A 17,506-nucleotide genomic window follows, 5' to 3' on the forward strand; every position below is an offset into this window, starting at 1 on the left:
CAAGAAAGGCCGGAGTTGGTTTTTTCCATACACTTAGGTTCGGATGTTACATAACCCCGGGAGCCGGAGCGCCCAGGCCGTAATTCCTTACCCAGGGATATGCCAGCCTGGCTGGCAGGGCCGTGCTGGGAATGCAGAAGGCAACTTGGAATCAATCACAGTTCACATTCCTGGGCCGTAAAGAGCTCCTAAAGTTCCGTTTGTCCCTGTCAAAGGGGCAGAGTTTGGCTTCGGGACACGCAGCCAAACCTTAAGGCCACATCCTTACAGAAAATAAAAGTTAAGCACTTCCCTTGTGGGCAAAAAGTAGTAATTATTACCTCATTTACCGCAGTAATGAGCGCACGCGGTGTTGCTCCACCCTCCCAGGTATCTCTTGTGGCTCAACTTGCCTACTTTATGTGCTCTTACAACTCAGAGTGCGCAGAGCTACGTGTGAATAAAAAGAAACGGTGATAATTTTGTTAAGTAATCTGGTCTGAGACCTGGGCTGCCCTGCAGTGCTTTTAGAGCACTTTTTATTCTAAATACAGTAGGTCAGAACTTCCGAGATGTCTGTCTCAACACAGGCTGGGACAGGGTGGGGGACCCTACAGACAAACCACAACCAGGTCTTTAGGCTGAGCTTTGTAAAATAATGTTCTGTGAGGTCAGGGCAGTAAGGAGAGTACAAAGAGCACCCAAGCAGTACACCTGAAAATTGTAATGGACAGGTTGAAGATGTTGCCACAAAGATACTTGTCTTTATGAGAATATATTTTAGATTGTTTTCTTGTATTGAACCTTTATTTAAAGTTAGAAGCAAAGAATTTTTTCGTAAGATATTTATCCTAATTTATACCATCTCAGAGGAGCTCACCCCACATCCAGCAAGAGGCCTTCTGGTGATCTTTTCATAGAATCATAGAATGGATTGGGTTGGAAAAGACCTCCGAGATCATCAAGTCCAACCCTTGGTCCAACTCCAGTCCCTTTACCAGATCATGGCACTCAGTGCCACGGGCAAGCTCAGGTTAAAAACCTGCAGGGATGGGGAATCCACCCCCTCTCTGGGCAGCCCATTCCAATCCCTGAGCACTCTCTCTGCAAAGAATTTTTTTCTGATCTCCCACTTAAATTTCCCCTGGCAGAGCTTGAGCCCATCGTGCCCCCTTGTCCTATTGCTGAGTGCCTGGGAGAAGAGACCAACCCCAACCTGGCCAGAACTTCCCTTCAGGGAGTTGTAGACAGTGCTGAGGTCACCTCTGAGCCTCCTCTTCTCCAGGCTGAACACCCCCAGCTCCCTCAGCCTCTCCCCACAGCACTTGTGCTCCAGTCCCTTCTCCAGCCTCGCTGCCCTTCTCTGGACCCACTCAGGCAGATTTGGCTTAGATTGTAATCATCAGGTTTACACCAAAAAGGTGTGGTTTGTGATTAAAACCCACTCAGCCACTGTGTTGTCAGCTGATTGCATTCACTTACACAGTGCTGATAACCTGCTTAATTGGGAAACACCACACATTTGCTTAACTCATTACAGGGAGCTGAGGCCACACGGATATTGCTGTAACTGGCACTGCTGTAGTGGTGAATGGCTCAGCCCTTGTGCTCTGCCCACCTTCCTCCTGCAGGTGTTTGTGGATGCAGCTGGGGCAGGAGACTGCAGGAATATGCCTGCCCTGATGTTACAAGTTTATAGACCAGCACCTGAGAGTAAATGGAATTTGGAGCAGTTTACACAGGCCTGTCAAGTAAGTTTAGGCTCAGCTGACGGATGTAATGTGAATGTTTTTGATTATATATTTATGACTTCATTTTCTTGGAAGATTCACTGCCCATAACATCTGCTTTGTATTTTATCAAGTCTTGCAAAGGATGGGAATGATTGTCATCTCATTTGGACTTTTCCATACATTTACCTTTTCTTTTCTTGTTTTTTTTTTCCCAGTCTTTCTTGCTTTGCTGAATCTGTCTCATCTTTCCCTTCCACTGGCACTTTGGCAAGTGTTTTCCTGTTAATAGAATCATAGAATGGATTGGGTTGGAAAAGACCTCCAAGATCATCAAGTCCAACCCTTGGTCCAACTCCAGTCCCTTTACCAGATCATGGCACTCAGTGCCACAGCCAAGCTCAGCTGAAAAACCTCCAGGGATGGGGAATCCACCCCTCTCTGGGCAGCCCATTCCAATGCCTGAGCACTCTCTCTGCAAAGAATTTTTTTCTGATTTCCAACTTCAATTTCCCCTGGCAGAGCCTGAGCCCATCGTGCCCCCTTGTCCTGTTGCTGCTTACCAGGGTGTTGTTTGAAGCTGTGCTCTTTCCCAGCTGCCCATTTCTCCAGGTCAGGCCCATCTGAATCTCTCATCCTGGCAATTCCAACAGCAGGCCCCAACTGCCAGGGCTCTCTGTGATTCCCAGACACCCCATTTTCATGGGTGTTTGATGCCTTCTGTGTCCCACCTCCAACAGCAGGATAACAATCTGCCTGGAGACTGGCTGAGCAGCCTGGTTTGAAAACTGTGACTGGCCCAACTAACAAAGTCATTCTTTACACATCTCCACATGGAAGACTGAGAAATGAGAATATGGGGTTTGGTTTTAATTTATCTCACCAGGTCCCATCATGCCACAGGTAATTTTAAAGAATTCCCCTGGGCTGTGACTTGGGTTTGGGTCTTGCATTTCACTCCCCACTCAAAGCCTGTGGTTAATCAAAGAGAAGTACACACAGACCTTCTTGGGTGGTAATGCTACTTACATGACACATTTACCACTGAGAAAAAAACTATCATTGTTTGCCATTTTTAATCCTGTAATTACTATGATTATTCATGGTGTTCCCTGAATTTCAATTGAATTTTACTTGCATTTAGACTTTCTGATCTTGGGCCTAATTTTGCTGTTCTATCAAACTCTCACAGTTTATGCCAAGCCCTGCCTTGAAAACTGTTCATACCCGTTTTGTGCCATACCTGTCTTCATTCCCTCCTTCCCTTTCTTGACCATCCTCTCCATTTCCTTATTATTTCTATTGTGTTGATTTTTCTAGGTCACCTCTTCTTAAAAAAAAAAAAAGAGAGAGAGAACAAACATATTTAATTCGCTGCTTTGAATTTTGGTGTAATGTATCCCTTTTCCACACCCTATTCCTGTCTTGTCTAAATTGATTGTAAACATCTCAGGTCATGGGCTGCCTATTCTATACCAACCACCATGCTATAGGAAGCTTCTGAGTTAGTCTTTTATGCACAGCATAAATAAATAAATTTTATTAATAACTATGCAAGTAACCCCATTAGTTTCAGTGGTAGGGCTGAAGGTAACTGCTCAAAATAAGAACAGCAAAAAGAATTCCTTATGCAACATGGAATTAAGATGAAGAGAAGATGCCTTTGAGAAGGCACTGCTGATATATCTTTTAAAAAGCCTCATTCAACTGATTGCCTCTTTTAATTTGTTAGATAAAATATCTTTATTGGTTTATTCATCCACTCATTTCTTCATTGTGGATGGGATCACAGTGACTACTCATTCCTGAGCTCAGTGGCCTCAGGGATAATCCAAGCCAGTATTATGTTAAACATTATGTAGAACAATAAAGCAGCAAACGCCTGCAAGTGTTTCTGCTCCAAAAGTTTATGCAAAAGCCTAATATCTGTATGCAGAATCTGTCCAGAATGTCTGTGTACAGATGAGGAGGAGCTTTACAGAAAGCAAGTTGTCAGAGTGAACCTCTACACTTGTTCAACAGGAGCTCATCCTGAGCAACAATGTGGCATAAAGCAGGAAGGTGTTTATTGGCAGGGGCTGTAGTGGAACTCAGTTGTAGGGCTGGCAGGAAACAGGAGGTGTCTTTGCAGAGTGAAACAAAAAGTACATCGAACCTGACCAGTGTGTGAATGAGTTTGGAATTGAAGAGTAGCAGGTTTGTGTGTGGTTCAGATGCCAGTCTTTGGAAAGGTGGAAAACTGACAAAGTTACTGAATAACTAAGGAAAAGGCCTCGCAGAGCTTTCTGAATGGAAGCAAATGCTTTGTTTGCTGAGGCCAGAGAAAAGGTTGTCACCAATAACTGGGATGAGGAGACCTCAGCATGATTCCCAGCCACGCCAGTAAATAACAAAGCCAATGTCTTGGCTGACTTTTCCCCAGCATTTGGGACCAATCTCAGCCCCAACCACCTGTTCCTGGCTGTGAGGTTCCCCCTCCTTTGCTCAGTTGCTGTAAAATCACTCAGTGAACAGGGGTTGGGCTTCAGGCAGATGGTTTGTCTAACATGTGCTCACTACCCAGACCTGAAGTTGGAAAGCAGAGAGTGAGGAGAGGCAATCCCACCCACACCTGCCCATTGGGACACTGAGCTGTGAGCCTGGGGAGAAGGGAGGAGAGTCAAGAACAGGACTCACTGCAAAAAGGGAAAGAAACTCAAGAGAAGGGACTGACAAGCCAAGGTGAGACAGGAATAAGTGAGAATAACTGCAAAAACTGAGCTAGGACACATTTAGATACACTAAATGTGACTAAGGGCAAACAAGACAGTGGTTCAAGATGCACTGAGAAGTTTCAGATGATGAAAGGAAGCAAAACCAAGTTTGAAGGGAACTTAGGGTAAACCAAACAAGAGACACAGCTGGAAAACCTGTAAAAGTGAGATGACAAGAGGCACTCCTACCAAAGGCCCTTTTTTTCCCCTAAGGTAAAGAGACAAGCACATCTGTGTGGGTGCTGGAGGTCAGGATGACTCAAGCTGTGAGCAAATGAAGGAGGGGGTGTTGGGAAGATCAGGAAATGGAGTGAAGTTAACAGGGCAAGTGATGGAGTTATAGGAGTTGTGTAGACAAGCTTTGGTTATTGCCACTTAGAGACTTGTAGACAGAGAAAGCACAAAGATGATATTTTATTACTTTTATCTTCAAAGAAAATGGTGAGATAAACAGTAGAGGACAAGAGAAAGGGAGGCCTAACAAGAGTTAACCAGTAGCAATGGAAAGTTCCCTGGGATTACAGGAGTGCAGATGAGCTGCAGAAGGGGAATTGTTTGGTTGTGAGAAGGCAGAGATGGAGGAGAGAGCAGCGTGCAGGAGGGGAAGTCGGCTTGGTCACAGGATTTCCGTCAGAGACACTTTGCACTGCAAGAGCAGGCATGGATGAAGCAAGTGGGGAAGGTAAGCTGGTTCTGTGGGTTGGTATGACAGTTCACCCTGAAAGGAAAGATAAAAAAAACCAGTCAGTGGTGGATGAAAGTTGTGTGTGTGGTAAATACATAGTTAGGACACTGCTACTGAAGCAAACACATTTCTGTACTTAACATCAAAGTAAAGCTAAAAGTTGTGTAAGCTTCATTTTTATCAATGCTACTTGGTATTATTTCTTTAGCTTGTCTTCACTCTGTTATTTTCATCATTATGTCTTTCTTTTCTTTTCTTAACAGCCTTCAAGGCATTAGTTTCTGCATCTTCTTGCAGTACAAAGCTCTGAAATAACATTTTTCCTCAAAAAGTTACATATCTATTGTTGCTAGGATTTAAATGCACCTGCAGCCACAATCTTTCTGTGTTATATTCCATGCCAGCTAAAAATAAGTGACACAACTAAGGCTGGTTAAACTGCTTAACAGATAAGATACAGCAGCCAAGCCATGCCCAGAGTATTCAGAACTGTAATGCTTCATTGCATTGTAATTATAATTTCACTCTTTTTTTGGTTTCTTTTCTTAAAACCACATCCCTGGCCTCCAGAAGTCAGGAAAGATGCTCCAGACCAGCCTATTAGTTATCAGAAATATTTTCTCAAGCACTATAAAGACAGGAAACACAATTTATTAACACAGAGTTTTAAGGTCAGGTTTATGCCATCCAAGGCTTTAGAAGAAACCTTTGAGATTCTGCTGGTGTATCTTTGTTGGGGAACATAATGTTATTTTCTTTAAATTTGTGTCTGTATTATTAAACCGTGGTGGGCAGTGCAGCAGGAGGAAGCCCGGGGTGATTGATTGGCTGCGGCTCCAGAGGCAGCGCTCGCTCATTGGAGAGCGGAGCGTCCTCCCAGCACTAAAATTAGACAATCCCCGCCCTCCAGAAATGCTTCTGGAAACAGCGAGCAGGAGAAATGCCACAGCCCCAGGGCCCTGGGGAGGAGTGGGGTGCACAGGACTCTGCTCCTGCCAAGCTGCAGCTTCCAGGGATGCACAGGGAGATGTCTGGGGGGTTTTAACTTGCTAACCGTAAAAAAAAAAATCCACACCATAAAGAAACGGCAAGAGATTAATGTTGACTGTTTTATACCGATATTAAATCCAACATGTCTTATGTAATAATAATTCTGAAGTGTTCATGCAGGCTGAGGAAGCCTTTGAGCTGCTAAATTTAAGTTAGAGCTGTCAGACTTGTGCTCATTGAAAAGAAAAGACTCTTGCTGAATTAACTCTGAAATAAACCAAAAAATGAGTGAACTTTTTCCATCAGCATTTTTTAAAAAATAAAACATGTCTATCCCTTATCTCTGTGTAGTTGCAGTGTTTACAATGTAAACACCGTAATACAAATAATAAATTTGAAATTTCATTTACAATTAAATGTTGCATAAGGCATTTCTGTTAAAGAAACAAATGCTTTGTGCCTGTGTTGGTGAAGGAAAGCCTGTGTCTGAATTACTCAGACTTGTGCATTGGAACCTTTATTTTTTAGGGTATGTGAATAACAACTCTGGCCTTTGGTTTTTAAACATATCTCAAACTGGCTGAAAGGAAATAATTGCATCATTTTGTTTCTTGTTTCTATTTTTACATTATTTACATTACTCAGGAGAAAGATTAAGGCAAAATGGCTTTTTCTTACACTAAAACCAGCTTGTGCAGTAAATAGGTATTTCCTTAGCTAACCAGGGTGCAGAGTGTTGGCATCCATGGCTCCAAATTGGGGTTTTTTTGTCTTTTCTCCTTTCAGTGTGATTTCATTTAAAAATTAACACTTCTATCCCTGTGTTTTCTCTCTCTCCCTTTATCAGCATCACCCCAAGGGTTCAAGTGCGGTTTTGACCGAACCCACCAGTGGCCCCAAGGTCTCCACAGCATCTCAGATCCCATAAGTTTTGAGAAAAGGGTGCCAAGGGCGAGGGCAGGGCGGCAGAGCCGGCTCAGGAGTTATCGGTGCTGCTCTCTGGCCCACGCCCCGATAGCGATAGTGTGGGGCCAGCTGGCCGGGCTCCAGCCGGAGCGCGTGGTAAACAGGGGCAGAGGGACACCGGAGCAACCTGTGCCTTGGCATCCAGCCATGGAGGGACTTTGGAGCAACCAAAGCCTCGGCATCCTGGCCATGGAGGGACACCAGAGTGCCCAACACCTCGGCATCCTGGCCATGGAGAGACATTGGAGCACCCAACACCTCAGTATCCAGCCATGGAGGGACACCAGGTCATCCAACGCCTCGGCATCCTGGCCATGGAGAGACATTGGAGCATCCAACAAGTCAGTATCCAGCCATGGAGGGACACCAGGTCATCCAACGCCTCGGCATCCAGCCACAGAGGGACATTGGAGCAACTAACACCATGGCATCCAGCCATGGAGGGACAATGGAGTGCCCAGCACCTCGGCATCCCATGGCTATGGCACAGGATGGAGGGACACCTGAGTCGCCAGTGCCTCGGCATCCCATGGCCATGGAGGGACACCAGAGCACCCAACGCCTTGGCATCCCAGCCATGGCACAGGATGGAGGGACATCGGAGTGCCCAGCAAGTCCAATCTCAGTTTAAAAACCTCCAGGGATGGGGAATCCACCCCCTCTCTGGGCAGCCCATTCCAATCCCTGAGCACTCTCTCTGCAAAGAATTTTTTTCTGATCTCCAACTTCAATTTCCCCTGGCAGAGCTTGAGCCCATCGTGCCCCCTTGTCCTATTGCTGAGTGCCTGGGAGAAGAGACCAACCCCCACCTGGCCAGAACTTCCCTTCAGGCAGTTCCAGACAGTGCTGAGGTCACCTCTGAGCCTCCTCTTCTCCAGGCTAAACACCCCCAGCTCCCTCAGCCTCTCCCCACAGCACTTGTGCTCCAGTCCCTTCTCCAGCCTCGTTGCTCTTCTCTGGCCCCGCTCCAGCCCCTCAATATCTCTCCTGAACTGACGGGTCCAGAACGGAACACAACACTCAATTGCAGTCCCGGAGCTCACAATTGTTGTCCTGGAGCCCGAAGTTGTTGTCCCGGAGCTCACAATTGTTATCCGGAGCCCCCAGTTGTTGTCCCGGTCCGTGCGGGCCGTTTCCTCCCGCCGCCATCTTGGTCCGCCTTGCCCGGCCGCGGGCGCCATCTTGTGTGCGGGGCGGGCGCCGCCATTGCCCGGCAGGACCAGCAGCCTCTGAGCGGGCGGGACCCGCCGGGATCCCTCGGGAATAGCGGGCTGGGAAAGCCCATCCCGGCCCTCAGGCAGGTGGAACGGAGCCGCTGCGTGTGGGTTTTGCAGCAGGCAGACAGCCTTGCAGGGCGGAGCGGTCAGTGGGCGAGGCAAGGGGGGTAAGGGCGGTGTGTGGTGCTGTGAGGATTGGACACGATCCGACACAACATCCTGCTCTTTAAATTCGCTCAAAAAGGCTCATGGAGCTGAGAATGTGCTGCCTGGAGAAGAGATGGCGCTAGGGAGACCTGAGAGCCCCTTCCAGTGCCTAAAGGGGGCTCTAAAAGAGCTGGAGAGGGATTTGGACAAGGGATGGAGAGACAGGACACAGGGAATGGCTTCCCACTGCCATAGGGCAGGGTTACATGGTTTACTGGGAAGGAATTCTTCCTGTGAGGATGGGGAGGCCCTGGCACAGGTTGCCCACAGAAACTGTGGCTGCCCCATCCCTGTGAGTGTCCAGGGCTGGATTGGACAGGGCTTAGAGCAACCTGGGCTGGTGGAAGGGAGGGTTGGAAAGAGATAGTATTTAATGGCCCTTCCAAACCAAACCACTCAGTGATTCTGTGATGAGAAGAAGGTCAGAAGTGGTCACAGGTCTGTAGGAACCCCCACAATAGTTCCCACATTCCCAACATAGTTCTATGCTCTGAGGTTGCCCATGGATCTGCTCAGGGAGAAAACTGGCACTTTGTCTTGAGCCCATAAATACAGCAGTTAAATAACAATTTAACTAAATAACAATTGAGAAACAGCCTGAGGCTCACAGGTGGATCAGCTGCACAGTCATCATCCATGAGGATACGGATTTGGGGTTTGGGTGGGGTTGTGGGGGCACAGTGAGCCCCCCTGCCTGCTCTTGCACACACTGAGATAACACTTAGAATCACAGAATCAGCTGGGTTGGAAGAGACCTCTGAGATCATCAAGTCCAACCCTTGATCCAACCCCACTGGGATCACCAGATCATGGCACTCAGTGCCATGTCCAGTCTCACCTTAAACACCTTCAGGGGTGGTGAATCCACCCCCTGCCTGGGCAGCCCATTCCAATGCCTGACCACTCTCTCTGGAAAGATTTCTTCCTGATACCCAACCTAACCCCACCCTGGCAGAGCTTAAGCCCCTCTTGTCCTACTGTTGGTTGCCTGGGAGAAGAGACCCCACCTGGCTACAACATCCCTTCAGGCAGTTTTAGGCAGTGCTGAGGTCACCTCTGAGCCTCCTCCAGGCTAAACACCTCCAGCTCCCTCAGCCTCTCCTCACACAATTCCCTTTCCTTACACACTGTCTGAGTTACAGAATAACAACACTGAATGTTTTCCTTATTTTCCACAAAATGCTGCTGCACTGAAAATGGGCATGTGAACTGCAGAGGGCTGACCAGTCCAGAGAAATCTCACCTGATTTTGTGAGGTGGGGTGACCCTCCCTCCCTGGGGTATGTGGTGAACGTCACCATGGGTGACTGTGCAGTGAACAAACTCCAGATGTCATGCACTGGTGTCATTGCAGTACAAAAGGGGCACCTGAATTCTGATCCAGAAGCCGAGATGGAGATGTTGATGCCTGACCCTCAGATTTATGTGGAGAAAACTCTGGCTCTCATCAAACCTGATGTCATTGATAAAGAAGAAGAAATAGAGGATATCATTCTCCAGTCAGGATTCACCATCATTCAGGTAACAACAGGCTGTGCTCCAGAGAAAATAAATGCTGTTTATAAATCAGGACAGTATTTGTTTTAACTTTCAGCAATCAAGGCAGTAATGAAAAGCTTTTTTGTCTGAAAGTCAGTTTATATCTGTCATATGTCAGTTTATACCTTTGATATGTCATCAAGCATCGCTGCCAGATTCTGTAAGGAGGTTTTTTTGGGGGTGCATGGGGTGAAACAGAGCAGACCACCCGTTTTGCTGAGCACAGAAAAACACAGACTTTGTTAATAACAGATTTAGCAAACTCTTGGAGCAATGTGTGTGCTCTCCAGAGTAACTCTTTGGAGGGCACATCGTCCTGGTCTCACGGGGTTTGAGCAGCATGCAGGAGAACAGGAGAGAATTCACTGAATTCCATAGCTGGGCAGTCGCAGTCTGACTTTTTGTTTCCGCGATTGCTACAGTAAATATATTTCTGAATATTTAAATGAGCTTTATAAATATTTAATTAACCAGCCCGGTGGCCGCTGGGGGCCGCTGTGCCCTCGCGTGTGCAGCCGGCGGGGGCTCCAACCCCCTTTCTTTGTTTGGGTTTTGTTTTCTTGCCTTTCTGGTTATTTTCTTTATTTGTGTTTGTTACGTGCATTTATTTATTTATGAGCTTCCTGGAGATACACCAGAGATGGTCACGAAGATGCTCTGCGGGCTGGAGCAGCTCTGCTTTGCAGGCAGGCTGAGAGAGCTGGGGGGGTTCTGCCTGGAGAGACCTGAGAGCCCCTTCCAGTGCCTAAAGGGGCTCCAAGAGAGCTGGAGAGGATCTTTGGACATGGGATGGAGGCACAGGACAAGAGAGAAGGGCCTCCCACTGCCAGAGGGGAGGGTTAGACGGGATATTGGGAGGAAATTCTTCCCTGTGAGGATGGGCAGGCTTTGGCAGAGTTTTCCCAAAGAAGCTGTGGCTGCCCCATCCCTGGGAGTGTCCAAGGACGGGTTGGACAGGGTTTGGAGCAGCCTGGGACAGTGGGAGGTGTCCCTGCCTGTGGCAGGGGGTTTGGAAGAATATGATTTTTAAGTCTCCTTCCAGCCCAAATCATTCTGTGATTCTATTTAATATGTATCAGAAGATAAGACAAATTAGATCTGTTTACTTTATTTAATATGTTAATATAGAGACTTCTGATATGGAATCATAGAATCACAGAATCGATTGGGTTGGAAAAGCCCTCTGAGATCATCAAGTCCAAGCCTTGGTCCAACTCCAGTCCCTTTACCAGATCATGGCACTCAGTGCCACGGTCAATCTCAGTTTAAAAACCTCCAGGGATGGGGAATCCACCCCCTCTCTGGGCAGCCCATTCCAATGCCTGAGCACCTTCTCTGTAAAGAATTTTTTTCTGCTTTCCAACTTCAATTTCCCCTGGCAGAGCTTGAGCCCATCGTGCCCCCTTGTCCTATTGCTGAGTGCCAGGGAGAAGACACTCCAGTGACTTTTGACACCGAAATTATTAGGACTCTGAATTTTATGGTACTCTTATGTTGTATAAGTTTGAAGAATGCACTTAAAAATTTTTTTCTTGACTGCCTTGTGCTTTCTGAAAACCTCCAGAGCTGTCCTGATCTTGACCACCTGCAGGCCAGGCAGCTATTGGGAGAGTCACAGAGCATCAACACTGAATGAAACACAGAACAGTTGCACAATTAACAGTGTGGCCCAGAGAGAAACTTGTTTAAAAGTAGAACATTATGCTCAAGCAGCTGAATAATAAAATCCTGCCCTTGTAGTGCCCTTCATTTTTCCTGTACCGTGCCCTGACTGTCATCCAGCAGTTAGAAATGCTGTACTTTGGGCTAAAATCACATCTTGCTCAAATGACCTGTTTGCTTAATTAAGTTGGAAAACTCGTGCTCTTTGTTAGTCCATATCTCAAAAAGGATCACATCTGGGAGAATCAGATTAGGCTTGGAAGTTGGTCTGTGTTCTGTTCTTGAAGATATGACTGCAGCAGAGGACTGTGTCCTGTCTGAGGTCTTTTAATGCTCTAAGCTCTTTGAATGTACCAAGATTTTTTAACTCTTTTGTCTTTTACACTTTATAGAAACGAAGGCTCCAGTTAAGCCCAGAGCAATGTAGCAACTTCTATGCAGACCAATTTGGAAAAGTGTTTTTCCCTAATTTAACAGCCTATATGAGTTCTGGCCCTTTAGTTGCTTTGGTTCTTGCCAGACATTGTGCAATCTCATACTGGAAGGAATTGCTTGGACCATCCAACAGCCGGAGGGCCAGGATAACTCACCCTCTCAGGTAACTCACTGACAGGACTTTGTCATTCCCTTACTTGAGACCAGAATTCCCCTCTCTCTGTTTGTTTGTTTGTTTGTTTGTGTAGGACAGACACGGTCTTGGAGTGGCCTCTTATCTCTTCAGCTTTGTGTAACAGCTTTTCACCTTTGTGTTTTAGTCTGTGGAGTTCACCTGTTTTGTGAGGATTGATGAGTGCACTAACATAAGTTTTACCTACTTCTTATGTTTAAAACAAAATCAAGCCTATCTTGTTAATTAGTCCATATTTATTGCTTTTCTGTGTGCTCAGACTGCAGAGATCTGGAAGGTCCAAGCAGTTATTTCTCTTGTTTTTTAGCTTAAGAGCCCGCTATGGGACTGATGAGCTGAGGAATGGGCTCCATGGCAGCCTCAGCACTTCCTCAGCAGAGAGAGAGATTCGATTCATGTTTCCAGAAGGTAAAGCTGTACAATTGATACATTGCCAGTCTTGGGAGGATACATATCCTTCACTGGTATTACTTGAATCTGCAGATACAATTGATTTAGAAGAGGTTGTTTGTTTGCTGTATAAGATTGTGGGTCTCTTCATGTATAAGCTGATATTTTCTGCTGTAAAAGGCTTACCCAATCTATCTGATGAACCAATATAGTTACAGGGATTGCTTCCACTTTTCAAACTCTGTGCAGGGGAACTGGAGCAGACAAAGCTGGTAAATGAGAGGAAATGGGAAGCTATTACACTCCAGTAAGTGTTCCTGCACTGCCAGCCCTGGAGACTCCTGTTGACTTGAGAATTCTCAGCTGACTCTTCGTGGGCTCAGGCTGAGTAATTCCTGTTCAAAAGCAGCTGGATGCTCACATGGCAGTGCAATTCCAGAGTTAAGTGCCAGAGAAATGGGCCTTAGAACCTGGAAAGGCTGGGAGAGGATCTCTGGTTTGTAACAGGCAGAAACTGACAGAAACTGCTAGAAAAACATGTGTGTGTTTGTCAACTGTATCAGTGAGTTTAATGGACATTACACTGCCCTGCAAACCTCACCCATCCCAAACCCCGTCTCTTCTCCTCACCCTGACAGCCAAGCAGGGCTAAGGGGGGCATTTTTGGGGTCTTCAGGAACCAGTTTCACAGGGCAAGAAGAAAGTGCTAAACATGGGATCGATTGTTTCTCTTCTGTCCCCAGTGCTTCTCGCAGGAAACAGGTTTTCCCTGGATGATCCGATTTCCTCCTTTTTCACAGCAGACTATAATTAGTAAGATTACCTCAGGGACATTGTAAAGAGGTTTAGGGAGTTTCTTTGCAGTTTGTTGTGGGAGAAGCTTTAAACCCATGATGCATCATTAACTTACTAAGGAAAAGAGCAGCTCACACATAAACAACCTTTGAAAGAATGCCAGTTTTAATCACTCCACAAGCTGCTTTTTGACACCTGTGGTTCCTCTTCCCAGCGATCCTGGAGCCAGTTCCCACTGGACAGAGAGCAAGGGATTACCTGAACCTGTATGTGAAGCCCACACTGCTGGCTGGGCTCACTGCCCTGTGCAAGGAGAAGCCAGCAGACCCCATGGTAGGTGCAGAGCCTCGGGGGGCCTTCACTCTGTGTTAGTAAAGTCCCTGTACACAGGGAAACTCTCTCTTGTTCAAGAGCTGTGCTGTTTTAGCTACCAACTAATAAGCTAATCAAATAAATTCTGTTTTCAAGAAGCTGATTTGTTTGTCAGAGATGAAATAAGGGTGTGTTTTTACTCTCTAAACAATATTAGCTTTCTTTCATCTGGAAAAATATGAAAAATTTGGTTTTGTGCTTTTAAAGTTCACAGAATCATAGAATGGATTGGGTTGGAAAAGATCTCTGAGATCATCAAGTCCAACCCTTGGTCCAGCTCCAGTCCCTTTACCAGATCATGGCACTCAGTGCCACAGCCAAGCTCAGGTTAAAAACCTGCAGGGATGGAGAATCCACCCCCTCTCTGGGCAGCCCATTCCAATGCCTGAGCACTCTCTCTGCAAAGAATTTTCTTCTGATCTCCAACTTCAATTTCCCCTGGCAGAGCTTGAGCCCATCGTGCCCCCTTGTCCTATTGCTGAGTGCCTGGGAGAAGAGACCAACCCCCACCTGGCCAGAACTTCCCTTCCCTTCCCCTTATAAAGTTCATTAGTACTATTTCACACCAGTACTTCTTCAAGCATGAGATAATTAATCCATGTGACAACTTGCTGGCAGTTGTGGATTTCACATCATTATCAGGTTTATAATCAACATTTCATTTTTCTAAAAGATACATTTCAGGAAAAAAAAAGCTGAAAAATAACTTGGTGTGTTTCTATGAACATGTGATATACAAGAGGTCAAATTAAATGTACTTTGAATTGTTCCAGCTTTATAACCTGTTTATTTTATTTGTATGTCTGGTATAATAGAAATCTAGAAAGCAGAGATGAAGTCCATCCCTTTACCCAAAGGCCAGACCAGCTGTATCTGTTTCTAACAAATGTGTGTCTGGCCTGTTCTTTAGCACTGCAAATGATGGAGAATCTACATTCTCCCTGGGCAATCTGCTTCAGTGCTTAATTATACTTAGTTAAAAGCTTTCACTGAAAGATAGCCTAAATCTCCTGGGCTCCAATTTTAAGCCCATTACTTTTTTTCTCCCTTTTACTATCCCCAGAAGACAATGGAGACAATGTAATATCTCCTTTTTTGCAGCTCCCTATCGTGTATTTGAAGAGTATTACCATCTTCTTTCCCTTCAGTCATCTCTTCACTGTGTTAAAAACTGATTTTTTCTTGTTACAAGTCCCATTATTTTAACTCATTGTTTTGGCTTCCAATTAATCTGCATTCTGAGCACAATTTTCTAGTCAGTTATGAGGTATCTGATAGTAGCTTAATCTATGCAATGCTTTCCTTCCTTGTGTGTAAGAAAGCTACAGCTTCAATAGCTTTGCTAGAAACATTAGGACCCTGAGATGAGCTCAGTTGGTTAAACTTGGCTGTAATAATGCCAAGGTCATGGGTTAAATCCCCTGTGTGGGCCACTGACTTGAGAGTTGGACTCGATGGTCCTTGTGGGTCCTTCTAACTCAGAATAGTCTGTGATTCTGTGATTATATTTGCACCTTCTTCACTGTCCACAATGTCTGTGAGCTTGTAACAGAAGGAAAATAACGTTGATTTGATACTGCTTCAGAAATATATGTTGCCTATTGCTTTTCAGTTTGTTATCTGGTAGGTGTCTCACAGGGAATAGAATGTTTTGTTGATGGAATATTTTGGTTTTTTCCAGTATCCTCCTTATTTTCCTCTTCCCTTTCTTTTTGAAGATGGCATCAGAAACTGTCTGTGCATTCAGAAATTCTTGCTGGCAGCACAGGGGTTGTCTCAGCCAATTCCTTAAGTAACACATAATTTAATTGGGTTCAAATTGTTTTAAAATTTCTTTTTTTTTCCCCAATTCGTTTTTCTAAGGGCTGTTGTGTTTTGGGATATTTTGTTTGTTTTCCATTTCTATCTTGGTTCTTGCTGTTCTGCTGCTGGTGACTGACCTGTCCTGGTGCTCTGCTTGTCGGCTCTGCCTTTGCAAACCAACCTTTTTGTACGTGGTAATAAAGGGAGAGTTGCTGACCTTCCTGCTCTGCCATTCCACCAGCTCTGTCACTTCACAGCGTGGTATGAGGTTTGTTGTACTCGGCATTCCAGAAACTAATCGTCAACAGCCTTGTGAAGTAAATAAGGATGTGTTAAAAACTTTGCTTTACAAGTGGAGAAGTCGAGGCAAAAGGTTAATTTGCCTCAGGCCAGGCCCAGACTGGCGATGGAGTCGGGACATTCCTGCCTCCCACATTCTTCTGCAAGAACAACGTGCTGGACGACCTAAAAGATGAATTTCAAAAAGTAGCCACATTTTGGTTTTAAGTTTAGGTATTATAAAGTGCTTTGAGTGCAGAAGGCTGGCACTTGGAATGAATGATTACTGGGTAAAGTATCTGCAAGTGTTGTCAGGAGTAATATTTCATTAAGCAGTTGGATGTGGGTTCTGCAGCCTCATTCCCAAACAGGGCTGGCCCAATTATTTGAGTACGGCTCAAATGTTGTTATAATTACAAAAGGATAAACATTGCCAGGAAAAGTTGTCTTCTAAAGGTCAGTGTGAATTGTTCAAAAGTAATATAAGCTACGAACATTTAAAAGAACATTTTGAAAAAACAGGTTATCTGTATGTCCTTTTTTTTTTCTGAAAGGTCTTATTTTTGCAGCACAAAAGGAGAGTGTCTGTAGCAGAGGGTTCAAATAGTGCTTTTAATACTCAGTAGAAAACAACAGAAATCTGATCACATTTGCTGTTTTGTTCACAGCTTTGGCTTGCTGACTGGCTGATTCAACACAATCCCAATAAACCTAAACTGGAATTTTGTCACTGAGGAAGAGCATCGAGGGGCAGAGCTTGGTGGAAACCACCTCAGACATTCCAAGTCACAGATGTACATTACAATTTTTAACATGTCCCTTGGCTATGTAACCAATATTATCTGAAATAAATGCATTTATCATAACTACCTGTGTCTTCTTGCCATCAATAACCTTGCACTTAACCAAGAGGTAGGAGTTCCAGTAGCTTCTCTGTTGATGAGTGAATGTACAATTACATGATAAATTTATGGCTTTGGGTGATTAGAAAAGGCAACATTCTCAGCAGGTGTGGCTTGCTGCTATTTTCCCTATTTTTCTTGGTGTGGGGAGAACAAAATCATTTACACCAGTGTGGATTCCCACATGGCAGGCACTCAGCAATAGGACAAGGGGGCACAGGCTCAGGCTCTGCCAGGGGAAATTTAACTTGGAGATCACAAAAAATTCTTTGCAGAGAGAGTGCTCAGGCATTGGAATGGGCTGCCCAGAGGGGTGGTGGATTCCCCATCCCTGGAGGTTTTTCAGCTGAGATTGATCGTGGCACTGAGTGCCATGATCTGGTAAAGGGACTGGAGTTGGACCAAGGGTTGGACTTGATGATCTCAGAGGTCTTTTCCAACCCAATCCATTCCATGATTCTGTGACACCCACCTGGCCTGTGCTTCGTGAAACCAAGAGTTGTGTTTCAGCATTTTTAGCAGGCATGAATTCAGTTGCAAAGGGAGGTATTTGGATAGAAAACAATTACCAGGGGCATATTAGCAACTTCAGAATTTTAATTGCTAGTT

At 45.3% G+C, this 17,506-nt stretch overlaps 1 protein-coding gene and 1 long non-coding RNA gene across 2 annotated transcripts; one reads left to right on the forward strand and one right to left on the reverse strand.

Moving 5' to 3' along the window:
* Positions 1–4,858: 4,858 nt before the first annotated feature.
* On the reverse strand, positions 4,859–8,478 carry LOC139679061 (uncharacterized). Its single transcript, XR_011699128.1, has 2 exons — positions 8,147–8,478; positions 4,859–5,180 (listed from the first exon to the last, which is right to left on the reverse strand). It is a non-coding gene; the product is annotated as an uncharacterized lncRNA (long non-coding RNA).
* Positions 8,274–16,856, forward strand: NME5 (NME/NM23 family member 5). Its single transcript, XM_071570434.1, has 7 exons — positions 8,274–8,400; positions 9,743–9,783; positions 9,882–10,048; positions 12,121–12,326; positions 12,664–12,764; positions 13,756–13,874; positions 16,664–16,856. Exons 3-7 carry the CDS (start codon positions 9,920–9,922, stop codon positions 16,727–16,729), a joined length of 621 nt encoding a protein of 206 aa, XP_071426535.1. The 5' UTR covers positions 8,274–8,400; positions 9,743–9,783; positions 9,882–9,919; the 3' UTR covers positions 16,730–16,856.
* Positions 16,857–17,506: the final 650 nt, after the last annotated feature.

The sequence above is a fragment of the Pithys albifrons genome, chromosome 15, assembly GCF_047495875.1.
Source record: "Pithys albifrons albifrons isolate INPA30051 chromosome 15, PitAlb_v1, whole genome shotgun sequence".
In the NCBI taxonomy this organism is placed as follows: Eukaryota; Metazoa; Chordata; class Aves; order Passeriformes; family Thamnophilidae; genus Pithys; species Pithys albifrons.

Excerpts from the sequence above, each read along its gene's own strand:
- NME5 (XM_071570434.1), top strand. The coding sequence starts at position 9,920 with ATGGAGATGTTGATGCCTGACCCTCAGATTTATGTGGAGAAAACTCTG. Across the intron at positions 12,327-12,663 it reads AGGATAACTCACCCTCTCAG|CTTAAGAGCCCGCTATGGGA; the intron begins GTAACTCACTGA and ends CTTGTTTTTTAG. Across the intron at positions 12,765-13,755 it reads TCGATTCATGTTTCCAGAAG|CGATCCTGGAGCCAGTTCCC; the intron begins GTAAAGCTGTAC and ends TCCTCTTCCCAG.